Source organism: Ictidomys tridecemlineatus, unplaced genomic scaffold (assembly GCF_052094955.1).
Source record: "Ictidomys tridecemlineatus isolate mIctTri1 unplaced genomic scaffold, mIctTri1.hap1 Scaffold_36, whole genome shotgun sequence".
NCBI classification, from domain to species: Eukaryota; Metazoa; Chordata; class Mammalia; order Rodentia; family Sciuridae; genus Ictidomys; species Ictidomys tridecemlineatus.
Genome location: NW_027522439.1, coordinates 1,647,465 through 1,661,148, shown reverse-complemented (window position 1 = coordinate 1,661,148; position 13,684 = coordinate 1,647,465). Strand labels below are relative to the sequence as shown.

General features: G+C 37.9%; 1 protein-coding gene, 1 non-coding gene and 1 pseudogene across 4 annotated transcripts in view; 1 reads left to right on the top strand and 2 right to left on the bottom strand.

The window, feature by feature from the left end:
* The window catches only part of LOC144373353 (coagulation factor XIII A chain-like), a 49,061-nt pseudogene extending 48,210 nt beyond the window's left edge, over window positions 1-851 (bottom strand). Inside the window, exons 1-2 of the transcript XR_013433066.1 lie at window positions 746-851; window positions 108-226 (exon numbers count right to left, since the gene is read on the bottom strand). The product of XR_013433066.1 is annotated as a coagulation factor XIII A chain-like (transcript). The remainder of the gene's footprint in view (window positions 1-107; window positions 227-745) is intronic.
* An 87-nt stretch (window positions 852-938) lies between these two features.
* LOC144373332 (transport and Golgi organization protein 1 homolog) overlaps window positions 939-13,684 on the top strand; it is a 44,578-nt gene continuing 31,832 nt past the window's right edge. Inside the window, exons 1-2 of one of the 2 annotated variants that reach the window (XM_078036421.1) lie at window positions 939-1,175; window positions 9,831-9,967. In XM_078036421.1, coding sequence (XP_077892547.1) covers window positions 9,965-9,967 — 3 coding nt within the window. In that variant the 5' untranslated portion in view covers window positions 939-1,175; window positions 9,831-9,964. The remainder of the gene's footprint in view (window positions 1,176-9,830; window positions 9,968-13,684) is intronic. The other variant, XM_078036422.1, reaches the window with a different exon arrangement.
* LOC144373355 (U6 spliceosomal RNA) lies at window positions 12,988-13,094 on the bottom strand. Its single transcript, XR_013433068.1, has one exon. It is a non-coding gene; the product is annotated as a U6 spliceosomal RNA (small nuclear RNA).

Below are 13,684 nucleotides of genomic sequence, written 5' to 3'. Positions count from 1 at the left end.
ATTGTACCTGTCTAATATCAATGTATGGGACCCTGCAGTAATGTATGTGACAAAAAAAATATATTAACTAAAAACGCCTTGACAATGACAAATTTTAAGCAGCTCACCTGACCATAGCTCCAGCTTCTACTCTTGATGTCATTGAAGTCTCCGTAAAAAATGACCCCGATGTCATTCAGGACATATTGTTCTCTTTCATTCTCATTGTCCAGATAGACAGCATCCTCTGCATCAGAAATTGAACACAAGGACCATTACCAAACCAGACTGCTTTCAAATACTTCCAAGTTGATTTTGTTACCAAACTTCAATGTAATATACCTAATGAAGAAAAAATGCCTATTGTTTCACTTGTGTTAATCACTGCATTAGCTTTCTAACTAGTTACCCTGCCTAAAATACTGCTTTTCCACATTACTACCAGAATTAAATCTTTTAAAGTCAATTTCCGTGGTTAAAAACCTGAGTTTGAAATAATATGTGACTCTGAATGCGACCCAGCATGTACTTTGAGGAGTTATAACACAAATTCTCTTTTCAAATCCTCAAAAACCAGAATCAGTAACACATGGTTGCCACAGTAACCAAAGCTTCTCCAGCTGGCTCTCATTTCCCAGAACCCAAGGTTATAGAGCATAAGGGGAAAAAACTCGGAAGGAAAACACGGGTAAATCCAAGCACACCCTTTTTGTCTTCTTCTAAACAAGTAAGCTCGCAATTATACTCGCAGCACTCACCCACCTACCGCGGGGCTCCGCAGGAAACCGCCTCCACTCCAGAAGAAAGCTCTCACCGGAAATTGTGAGCGTGCGCTTGCTCTGAGCATGCCCCAAAACCTGCCTTGGGAGCATGCGCAAAACCTAGCCCCGCCCCAACTCCTCCTTTGAAGGTTGGAACGAAGTTGCCCGCCCCTTGAGCCGCTACCGGCTAACGGAAGTGAACCAAGAACTGACTATAGGCTGCTGCCTTCCCATTTGTTTGGCCAGAGATTTGCATCATTCTGTTTCATCCAGAAGGTGTAAGATTTCCATTGCAAATAGAGATTGTGGAGAGGGGACGGCGGCTGGACTAGGGGAGTAAGATGTCACTTTACCTGGTGGTCCTTTGGATTTTGCTTCGCTTTCCGACGGGAGTGGTGGTGCACACCTGTAATTCCAGTGGCTCAGGAGGCTGAGGTAGGAGGAGTTTGTCAGTTCTACCTTTGGTTAAACAATCCCTGCGAAAGGAAACCACATAAGCAGTAATAAATACCTAGAGCAAAGGACTCATCAGGTTATGTAAAGCCAAATCATAGAATAAGGAAAAAATAACAAAGAATTTTTATTTTAAACCATTAAGTTTATTACACAGTTAACTAAAACACACAGTGCATCTGTTTCTACCTGATGGATCATCTCCTTTTATCCTGAAGAGGTTCTTTTAGCATTGTTAATAGTAGAGATCTATTGGTATTGAATTTTCTTACTTTTTATTTATTTTAAAATGTCTATTCTGCTTTCAGTTTTGAAGAGATTTATCCTGGATTAGCAGTTTTTGTCTTCTAGCACCTTAAACCTTTCCATTAACTTTAACCTCTCATTTCTGATAAGAAGTCAGCTATCATTTTAGTCATTTTTACAAATGCATAACACACCACTTTTTTCTAATTGCCTTCAAGACCTTTTTCCTTCTAATTGATCATTTACAGTTGACTCTGATGCATCTAGATGTGATTTGCTTTGTAACTAACCTTAGTATTCACTGAGTTTCCTAAATCTCTTGACATCTTTTTTGTTAATTTGGGATAATTTTAGTCATCATTGTCTTAAATATTTTTTTTCTGTACAATTTATGCCTCTATTCTTCTAGAAATGTAATTATATGTATGTTAGGTCACTTTGTATTGATAGTAACCAAGTCTCTATTTTTTTCTTTCTAATTTTTAGACCAGATAATTTTTATTGGTCTATCTCCAAGTTAACTTTTTGCTGTTTTTGCACTATACAATCTGATGATAGATTTGTTTCATGAATTTTTCGTTTCCAATACCGTACTTTTTATTTCTTTTAAAAGAAATTTTTCATTTATATGTTGACACCCATATCTACGTATTCATTATGATTAAGCTTTTCTTTAACTCCTTGAAATTAGTTATAAAAACTATTTAAATTTTTTTCTGCTAATCCTAACATCTGGGTCAGCTCACGGAACTTTTTTTATATGTGATATTTTCTCTTGTGGTTCTCATTTTTCTATCTTCTTTGCATTCTGGCAAAATTTAATGATATTCTACATGCCTATAATCCCAGCGACTCAGGAGGCTAAGGCAGGAGGATCAAGAGTTCAAAGTTAGCCTCCGCAACTAAGGGATGCACTTAGCAACTCAATGAGACCCTGTATCTAAATAAAATGCAAAAAAGGGCTGAGGTTGTGGCTCAATGGTTAAGCACCCCTGGGTTCAATCCCTGGTACCAAAAAATTTTTTTTAATTATATTCTGGTCATTTATAGATGATACATCATAGGAAGTCTGGATTATGTTTTCTTCCTATAAAGGATATTCTGTTTTATGTGTCATGCAGGCTAATTACTGGTGAATTGTTTTGATCATATTAGATTTGGTATTATTATTATTATTATTATTATTATTATTATTATTATTTGGTTCCAGAGATTGAACTCAGGGTACTCAATTACTGAGCCACATCCCCAGACCTATTTTGTATTTTATTGAGAGACAGGGTCTTGCTGAGCTGCTTTAGCACCTCTATTTACTAAGGCTGGCTTTGAGCTCGTGATCCTCTTGCTTCATCCACCTGAGTCACTGGGATTATAAGCATATTCCGTGCCTCACTAGGTTTGGTATTTTTCTTTATTTCCATATTTCATGGTGCATTATACTTGTACATAATGGTGGGATTTGTTGTTATGTTTTCATACATATGTACAATATAGTGATAAAACTTAGCCAATATCATTCTTGAGTATTTCTCTTTTACCTGCTTTCCTCTCTCCCCTGATCCCTTTCCTCTATTCTACTGATCTCCCTTTGATTGCCCTCAGATTCCTTTCACACACACACACCTTTCTTTTCCTTTTTCCTTTCTGGCTGCCTCATACATTTTCAGCATGAATCAATTTTGGTTTCAAATTTAGGTCTACCATTTTCCCTTTACTCTTTTTTGTGTGGTTCTTTTTGCTAAGGCTTATTTATGAACTCTTAATTAAGTACCTGATATATTAGTGAAGCTGCTGCAACCTGACTCTGCTGAAAACCTAATTTCTTCCAACATTGCCATTTAGCATCATCTTCAGTCTCCTTTATAGCAGTCAACCTCTGCTAAGCCTTAAAGAGTCTCATCTGGTACATTCATATCAAAAATAAATTTCCTCCAGGCTTTTAGTATTCTCTCTCTCTAACACACACACATAATCACATTGCACCCACCATAAATAGCTCAGACATTCTTGTCCACAAAATTCCAACCACTATGATAATCTTGCACTTTGATAATTTTCTCCTTACCTCAATATGACCACCATCTTACTTGAGCTTCATCTCTCTGAAATTAATACCTGAAAATGTTTAGTTTTTCTAGTTTTATACTTTTTTGTGTCAGGAAAACAAATCCCGTACAGTAGAACTATAACAGTTTCAAGTAAAAGTACTAAATTAGTTATATCCTTGCCCATCAATAGTGGTAGAAGCACTTAGATGAACTTACATAGAAACTGCAACATCTTACATACTCAACAACAATTTAATTGCCCATGGAACCCAAAATTAATTGAAAGAGTAAACCCCAAAATGGATATCTGAAAAATAAACTGGTCAAAATTAGTAAGGCAATCAGAGTTAAATAATCATATATTTTACCAATAGCACTAGCTTAAAAGTATGGGTCTACAATAAGTAGAAAAATACAAGTTAATGGCTAGAGTCATAAAAGTTTCTATTATGATAGGCAGTCTCTTATGATGCTTTAATATTATATGATAGTTGTGAAATGATTACAAACTAATAATGAACATAATCTATTTGCAGATTAAAATGTTCTTCCCTGTATTATCTACAAATTTTAGATACACCTCAAAATGCCCTGGAAAAGAAATTTCTTAAGTCTCATCAAAATGAACTGCCAGGTTTTTTCCTACATTTGACATGACACAGTGCCAAGATTTCTAGTCCTGAATACACACTTTCTATAGGGAAGAGACATATATCTTGGCAATTAATAGATCATTTATCTCATTTCATACAGCCAATTTTAGTCGTAAGAAAAGAAATGTTTATGTATTCATTCTGCTGACTTTAGTCTATAATCTAATCATGGATCAACAAACTTTTTCTGAAAAGAGACTGATAATAAACATATTAAACTTTGTAGGCAAGTCTTAATTGCCACTCAAATGCCAGTGTAGCACAAAAACAGCCTAGACTATGGGTAAATAATATTAGCTTCTGTGTTCTAATAAAACTTTGTTTACAAAATCAAGTGTCATTGTTGGACACCGTGGTGTGCTCCAACAGTCACAACTACTCAGAAAGCTGAGGCAGGAAGATTACTTGAGCCTAGGAGTTCAGGCCAGCCTGGGAAATAAGAAAGAAAGAAAGAGAGAGAGGGGGGGGGAGGGAGGGAGGGAGGGAAGGAGGGAAGGGAGAGAGAGAGAGGAATGAATGAAAGAAAGAAAGAAAGAAAGAAAGAAAGAAAGAACGAAAGAGAAAAAAGGAATAAAGGGAACAATTTAAAAAAACAGTGTCAGGCTTACACCTATGATTTGCTCAACACTGTTCCAGAGTATTAATGTTATGCTCACAATAGATGTTTGGCTAGGCTGTATACATACATACATACATACATACATACATACATATATACATGAAAGCAATTTTGTTCTTTTGTTTGCTTTCTTTTATTTTTTCCATTTTTTTGTTGATACATTATAGTCGTAAATCATGGCAGTATTTGTCATTACATATTTCCACATGCACAATATAACACTACAGTTTGGCCAATATCATTCCCCAGTATTTTCCCTTCACTCCTCCCTCTCCTGGTCTCTTTCCTACACTCTACTGATCTCCATTTGATTTTCACTTTTTTTTTCCTTTTTCCTCTCTTGCTTCCACATCCGAGAGAAAACATAGGCTCCCTTGATCTTATGAGTTTAGCTTATTTTGTGTAACAGAATGTTCTCAAGTTTCATCCATTTTCCAGCAAATGACATAATTCACCTTTATGGCTGAATAAAGCTCCATTGTGTGTATATGCCACATTTTCTTTATTTATTCATTCTTGATAAGCACCTAGTTTGGTTCCATAGTTTGGCAACTGTGAATTGTGCTGCTATAAACATGGGTATGCATGTACTACTCTAGTATTATGACTTTAATTCATTAGGATAAACATTGAGTAGTTGTATAGCTTGGTTATATGGTGGTTTCCTGCCTAGTCTTTTGAGGAACCTCCATACTGATTTCAATAGTGGTTATATTCATTTATAATCCTATCAACAGAGAAAAAAGTGTCCCTTCTTCTCCACATTCTCTCTAGCATTTATTATTGTGCATATTCTTTTTTTTAAGTAGTTGGACACAATACCTTTATTTTTATTTATTTATTTTTAATGTGGTGCTGAGGATCGAACCCAGGGCCTTGCACGTGCTAGACAAGCAATGTGCTGTTGAGCCACAACCCCAGCCCCATATCGTTCATATTCTTGATGGCTGCTATTCTGACTAAAGTGAGATGAAAGCTCACTGTAGTTTTGATTTGCATTTCCCTAATTGCTAATGATGTTGAACATTTTTATAGATTTGTTGTCCATTTTTATTTCTTCTTTTGAGAAGTATCTTTTTAATTCATTTGCCCAATTAAGCTAGGTTATTTGAGGTTTTGGTGTTAAGTTTTTAAAAGTTTCTTATATAGTTTGGATATTAATCCTGTGTCAAAGAGTAGTTAGCAGGGCTGGGGATGTGGCTCAAGCGGTAGCACGCTCGCCTGGCATGCATGTAGTCCAGGTTCGATCCTCAGCATCACATACAAACAAAGATGTTGTGTCCGCCAAAAACTAAAAAATAAATATTAAAAAATTCTCTCTCACTCTCTTAAAAAAAAAAGAGTAGTTAGCAAATATATTTTCTCCAATTCCTTAGGTTCTTTCTTCATGTTACTAATTGTTTCCTTTGCTGTGCAGAAGCTTTTTAATTTGATGCCATTCTGTTTATTAACTTTTGTCATTATTTTCTGAGCTTTAGGAGTTCTAAAAAGAAAGTCATTGCCTGTACCTATATGCTGGAGTCTCAAATGTATATTTTCTTCCAAGGATTTGCATAGTTTCTGGTCTAATTCCTGGGCTTTTGATCTCTTTCAAGTTTGTACAGGGTCTAATCTTATTTGTCTACATATGGATAACCAATTTTCCTGGCACCACTTGTTTAAAGCCTGTCTTTTCTCCCAATATGTTTTTGGCATCTTTGTCAAGAATCAGATGAGTGTTAACTGTGTTGGATCTTTTTCTGTGTCTTCTCTTCTTTCCCATTGGTCTATGTATCTGGTTTTATGACAGAGCCATGCAGTGGTTATTTCCATAGCTTTGTAGTACAATTTGAAGTCAGGTATTGTGATGATGCCTCCAGCTTGCTTTATTGACTTAGAATTGTTTTGGCTATTCTGAATATTTTATTCTTCCAAATGGATTTCAGGACTGTTTGTTCTAGTTCTGGAAAAATGACATTTATTATTATTATTATTATTTTAAATTTATATATGACAACAGAATGCTTTACAATTCATATTACATATATAGAGCACAATTTTTCATATCTCTCATTGTATATTAAGTATATTCACACCAATTCATGGGTATTTTGATGGGAATTGCATCAAATCTGTATGTTGCTCCTAAAACCAATTTCAAACATATACAATCATATTAGTAGTGATTTTAGTGTCCAAAAAGAGATCTACTAAACAATAATTACTGGGCTGGTTTGGTGACTTGTAGTCCTAACTACTCAGAAGGCCAAGCCAGGAGGATTGCTTGAGTCCAGGTGTTGGAGATCAGGTTAGGCAACATAGCAAGACCCCCATCTTAAAAATAATAATAATTACTGATGTCAAAACACATCTCAATCATTATGCTAGTCACCAACTCTTCATTGTTTTCCTTGAAACTCTAATATACAATTAGTGAATGTCAATTTAGGACTAATTGTGCTGTTTTATAGAGGAGAAAGCTGATTATAATAGTAAGTGAAATCATCTGTCATGAACTGATTTGTGTTTATTTAATCACAATTATCATGCTGATGACTCTACATATTAAGTCTCCACCTATAGTCCCCTAGGTGCTAATTTTAAAAAACATGAGTTTTCATTAAAAATAAGAAAAGAAACCCCTCCATATGCATTTCAATAATTCAAATTGTATCATAATTTGACTATTAACACAAGGGAAAATCAATGCAACTAATTCAGATTTAAATTCAAGATTACACAGTGCAAAAGAGGGAATAGTCTTGGAAAGGGAAGTAGAAAAATGTAAGATCCCTCTTAGAGGTCAGAAAAAATAAAATAAAATTTCCTTCAGAATAACAACTGGACATAAAGCTTTCAAGAAATGTTAGCTACTAGCTTTCTTCTCTGACAATCGGTTTTGTCAGTTGGTTCCCACTAAGTTGTGGACTTTTTCCGACCAGGACCAGATATCTTGTCTTTTGATTTTCATCCACTCCCACACCATGCTAGGGCTTTGGTAGCACAAAATGAGAATTAAAAATATGCTTTTGAATTAAATAATTTCTTCCCTTACGGATAAAGATAAGAATCTCAAGATCTTAGCCTGAAGACTAATGTCCATCTCTCTGCCCCCACCTGTCCCCGCCTTAAAAAAAAAGCAGGCCACTGTCTCCAGTTTACACCCTCACTCACAGTTCTATTCACCTTCCCCTTTCCTAATCAGAGGGATCTTGGGGTGGGGCTTCAAGGAACCTCAAAGAGATTGAAGGGGAGGGAGCCTGGAACCATAGACTAGCTGTGACAAGTCATGGGTGGGATTTGGTAGTTCAGAAAAGGAGGTACCAGACCAGGAATGGGGGATGGGAGTGATGGTGAAGTGGAGTGGGCTAGTTTAGGATGGACCAGAAATGAGACATTAAGGAAAGCCAGAAAGGACCAGTTGGCGGGGGGGGGGGGGGGGATGGGTGGGTGACTACTAGAATCATGTGGAGGGTCGCTTGTGAAGTCACAGGAGCAAAGGCAGGTGATTGGACGAGAAGGAGAGTTCTAGTTGCCAAGGCAGCGACTAGAGGAGAAGGTCTTCAGTCCATGAGAAGGTCTTGACTAGAGAAGGACGGAGCTCCAGCTCCGTGTGTTCTCCAGTAGAGTCTGTGGATTGACCCCCAGATATCCCTGCTGAGGTGTCACCCGGGAAAGGCTTAAGCCTTCCCGGGCGCCACCCCTCTGTGCTTTGCTACCCACCCCACCCGCCCCCCTGAGCCCCGCCTCCGCCCCCTGACGCCCGCCACAGCCTACTCCACCCTGTCACCGACTCCCCAAGGTGACCACAACATGGCTGCAGCGCCAGTGCTGCTCTTCTTGCTGTTCGTGCTGTGGCTGACCTGGCGAGTGCCGGGCCAACTGGACCCGAGCACCAGCTGGCCCTTGTGGAAGCACAAACTCTGTGCAGACGACGAATGCAGCAGTGAGTCCACAGGTGGGCGGGCAGCCCAGGGTCTCCGTGGTGGCTCTTTGGGGCCGCATGGGGCTCTGATCCCCCGGTCCCCTGCCCCGTGGGCTGGGCTAGGGGGTCGTAGGATGATGGGTGGGGCGCAGGAGTGACAGAGCCTCAGGACCCTGCGTGTGTCCCCTCCGGCTCTGCTGGCGCCTCAGCCAGCCCGCTCAGGTTGCTGAGATGCTGAGCCAATGGTGCAGACTTCACCAGCAGTCAAATTCATAGACCAATAGTGAATGGAGGGCCTGGGGTTGTAGCTCAGTGGTAGAGCGCTTGTCTAACATGTGAGGCACTGGGTTTGATTCTCAGCACTGCATACAAATAAATAAAATAAAGGTCCATCAAAAACTAAAATAAAAAAAATTAGGCAAAAGCTTAAAAAAATAGTAGTGAATGGGAATCTCAGGGTTGAGAAAGACCTTAGAAGCAACTGGTCCAACTTCTTAATAACTGCATGTTGGACTCCTGCTGTTTAATCAAACGTACCCCAGGCTGTAACTCATACTGAAATTCCACCCCTACAAGCTCTCAGTTCTTACTGGAATTCTACCTCATTCACAGAGCCTCAATGCAGGTCTGTATCCAATTCCCTTTAGTCTCTCTTGATATTACTGTGTTCTTTTTAAATAGCTGTCATCTGTCCATTCAATAAATAATTGTTGAGTATCTCTGCCAGGTGCCAGATACTGTGTTAAGCCTTGGCTCATTCCACCTGCAAATCTGCAAACCAAGACTCCCTCTCTTTCAGCTTTCCTAAAATTTTAAACACAAGGTTTCACCAGCACTAAATCCATGTTTGTTGAATGTGACCCTGGTCTATATATCTCTGGTTTTAAATTTTCCCTTGAGTAAATATTGTTCTGGTAGCAGTTGTATGGCCATAGAAGTAGTGGGGAGTAGACTGGAGATTGTTCATTTTATAATTGAAGGGTCTAATAGCTCTAATTAGGATTGTGAGGTTTTCTTCTCTGTGTTAATTGTCTTTAGGAGAGCCAAATATTCCAGGCACTGTGACTCATATATTTAGTGAAACACTCGATGAATATTGAAACTGAAGAGAGACAATTCTTATTCTATAGCATAAAATAAAATAGCCATTTCCCCTTTCAATTTTAGAGCTACTTATAACAGAAGGTACTCCTGTTGATGCTGCTGATACAGAAAACCAACTAGAGATAAAGGTGGAAGAGCCAGAAGATGCCACCACCATACTTTTCTTGTTACATTCATTCTTGCTTTATTTGTCTAAGATGGTAAGTTTGACATAGTTTCTTCAATTAGAATGTTGATTATTTATTAGTTTTTAAGTGGCTTCTGGTGATGAAGTGAAGAACTTAAAATGTCTTTATGAAAATTACTCCTGATCCTTTGAGTAGATAGCTCCTGAAACAAAAGCCATAGGGGTGTGGCTTTAATGGCTACTTGGTTTAGCACATGAGGAAGATTTGCTGTCTACCAAGGCTGGACATTTGCACACCTATAAAAACTTGGTTCTTCCCCTCAGAACCTTTCATTCTGGCAGGGAGATAACAGCATTCACTTGAAACACAGTAAGATAATGGCAGAAAGAGAGGTATTTATTCGATGGTAGAACATTATTGTCCATAAATGCATTTATTATGGTTGGAAGGGTGATCAGTAAGGTCAGAAAGTGGTTGAGATGTGTTTGAAGCACAGGCAAAGGGCAAACAGGAGTCTGACATGTGGTTTGTTGTTGATTAGACAGGCTGGGGTGGTGGGGGAAGCTGGCAGTCAGAAGAAATGTGTTCAGAGAAATGGAAACATGAAGAAAGGATATTTGGGGAGGGCAGGAGAATGTGAATAGTTGGTGTTGTAAAGTGTGAAGTTGGAGGGGGATGGGCCTGTTGGAGAGGCCAGCAAATCTTAACTGAAGTCATGAGCCAAAGTAGCATTAGACCATTAATAGTGGGGATCCTTAGAAAGTTTTAAGAATGAAAAGGAATTAGGTTAGATCTGTTTCTTAGAAAGAGTCACTTAAGGCTGATCTTTCTAAAGAAAATCATGATTCAAACAAGACATTTAATCTGTCTAGAAGCTTATCTAAGCATTTTAGGACTTACCTCCCCCCCCATTGGTATTTGTTGATATTGGACTTTTAGAATTTAATTATAGGAATGAGAAAGCTTTTAGAGGTTGGAGGTCCTAGGGCCTTTGTGACAGTAATCCTCCCCAACTGAAGTTGTTTCCTGTAGATTGTGTTATTTCAAGGCTTGTGTAAGAAAGATGATGTTGTTGTTTTCCTTGTAAAATGTATAGATTTTGAAGCCAGGTAGATGTGGTTTCAAATCCCAAGGTTATCATTTAGAAGTTTGGGCAAATAACTAAACTTTTGAAAAAAGTTTTCCTCATCTGAAAAATGTAGATAATGGTTACTCCAATCATAAGAATTAAATGATTTGACAAGGTAAAATGTCTGGTGAGGTGTCTGGCATTTTGAAGGGTTTTACCCCTACGCACCCCCTAATTCTCATGTAGGCAGTCAGAAGGTGGTATAAATCAATGAATACCTGGGGAGAAAAGACCACCAGGGTGGAAAAGATGTGGTGGGGAGAAACAAATCATTCTTCAGTTGGCTCCATGTTTGTTCATGATGGTGGCAGCCACCTGGGTAAGGTACAAGCCAGGCAGTTAGAATAATGATATTTCCAGTGATTAAAGCAGTCTTCCACAGTCATAATTTGATTATCAGAATGAATCAGCATCACTTGGAAAGTTAACAGCCTCACGATATGGAAAGGATTTCTTTATTCATATTTTTAGGTATGCACAGAGCCCTCCTCTAGGTCTAGGTCGGGGGACACGAATGTGGTGCAGGTGTGTCAGTGATTGTACGGTGATAGGTAAGACATAGACGTGAGTGGCAAAGAAGAGGCACAATGTTAAAAGACTGATTTGAAAGGAGATTTCAAAAAGGCATTTTGATGGCCCAGTATGTACAGGACATTGTGTGAGGACTAAAAGAGTCTAACAGGTGTAAGGCATGATTGTGATTTTTGAAAGCCTTAAGAAAAGGACTTAACAAATATATGCAAAAATTATGAACAAATCAATGTAAAATCTTAAACAAGTAGTATGATATCTGATAGGACTGGAGAGTAATAGGCTCTGATGTGTTTGGGAGATGTGCACCAATCAGGTTCATTGATCAATGGAATCTTAGTAGAATCTTAGTGTTAGAAGAAACCTTGGAAGGCTGTTAGTCTAGTTTCTCACTCATTGCTGTTATTTTCTTTACTGTGGCCCTGACGAGTAGTTATGAGGCCTGTACACCAGTATTTCCTAGCATGAGTCACTCTCTTACAAGGCTATATGTTCTTCTGTTGTCTACTTCATCCTTGTATTGACTCCAAATTTTCCTCCACATAATTTCCTCTATAAAACTGAATTCTTTTCTACATAGAAATCCTTTAAATATTTGAAGTTATATCTTAATTTAAAAATTATTTTTAGTATTTTTATCATGGAAACTTTCAAATAAGAGCAGAGAGAATAGTAGGGGACTATAGGTAACCATAACATACTGTACATTTTAGAATACTAGAAGAAAAGGTTGTGAAAGTTTTACCATAGAGAAATGATGTTTGAGGAGGTAGATATATTTAACTGATTTAAATGTTACATAGTGTAATCATGCATCAAAATGTCATGTTACCTACTTCAATAATTATAATGTTTGTTTCTATGTACTAGTTAAAAAATAAATTTAATTAGAAAAGCTTTAAAGAAAAGCACAGAGAATAGTATAATGAACCCACGGGCCATCACCCAACTTAACAGTAATTCCTTGATAGCCAATATCAGTGAGTTTTTTTTAATTTGTTCTAATTGGTTATGCATGATAGCAGAATGCATTTCGATTCATTGTATATAAATGGAACAAAACTTTTCCTAGTTGTACACAACACATTTGTATTCCTACATGTACCTCGGGTAATAAGGTTCATCTCATTCCACCATCTTTCCTATCCCTATGCCCCCTCACCTGTCCTACCTCCCCTTTGCCCAGTCAAAGTTTCTCCATTCTTTCCATGCCTCTTACCACCCACCTTACCCCCATTATGGGTCAGCATCCACTTTCAGAGAGAACATACAGCTTTTGGTTTTTGGGATTGGCTTACTTCCCTTAACCTGATATTCCCATTCACCCGCAGATGCCATAATTTTTTTCTCTTTTAAGGCTATAAGTAATATTCCATTTCATATATGTACTACAGTTTCTTTATCCATTCATCTGTTGAAGGGTTGGTTCCACAAAACTATGGAATGCTTCACAAATGTGGGTGTCATCCTTGCTCAGGGACCATGCTAATTTTTTTTGTATTGTTCCAATTTTAGTATATGTGCTGCCAAAGCAAGCACACTCTGAGTTTTAACAAATGTAGATACCCATGTAAAAACTACCATAATCAAGATATAGAACAGTTTTTTCACTAGAAAAGGGGTTTCCTTGGGATCCTTCCCAGTGAGTTCCTTCACCACCTGTTCCAGGCAACCACTGATAACTTTTTTTTTAAACTATAGATTCATTTTTCCTACAGTACTATTTCATATATATGCCACTATAAATGGACTCATATCTAGGAGTGCAATTGCCTCTTACATTTAATGTATGTTTTTATCTTATGTGATACTGTCAAGCCATGCTAAAAAATGACCACAATCATTTTATACTTCCACCAGCAATTTAGGAGACTTCCACTTGACTTCATCTTCACTAGCACTTGGGCCATTCTAGTGGGTATGTCTTTGTGAGTTTATTTCCTGATAATTAATGATATTGAGTGAACTTTTTTTTTTCTTTTGAGATAGGGTCTCACTAACTTGCTTAGGCCCTTGATAAGTTGCCAGCCTCAAACTTGGGATCCTCCTGCCTCAACCTTCTGAGTTGCTGAAATTACAGACATGTGCCATGATGCCTGGATCAAATACTTCTTCATGAGCTTGTTGAC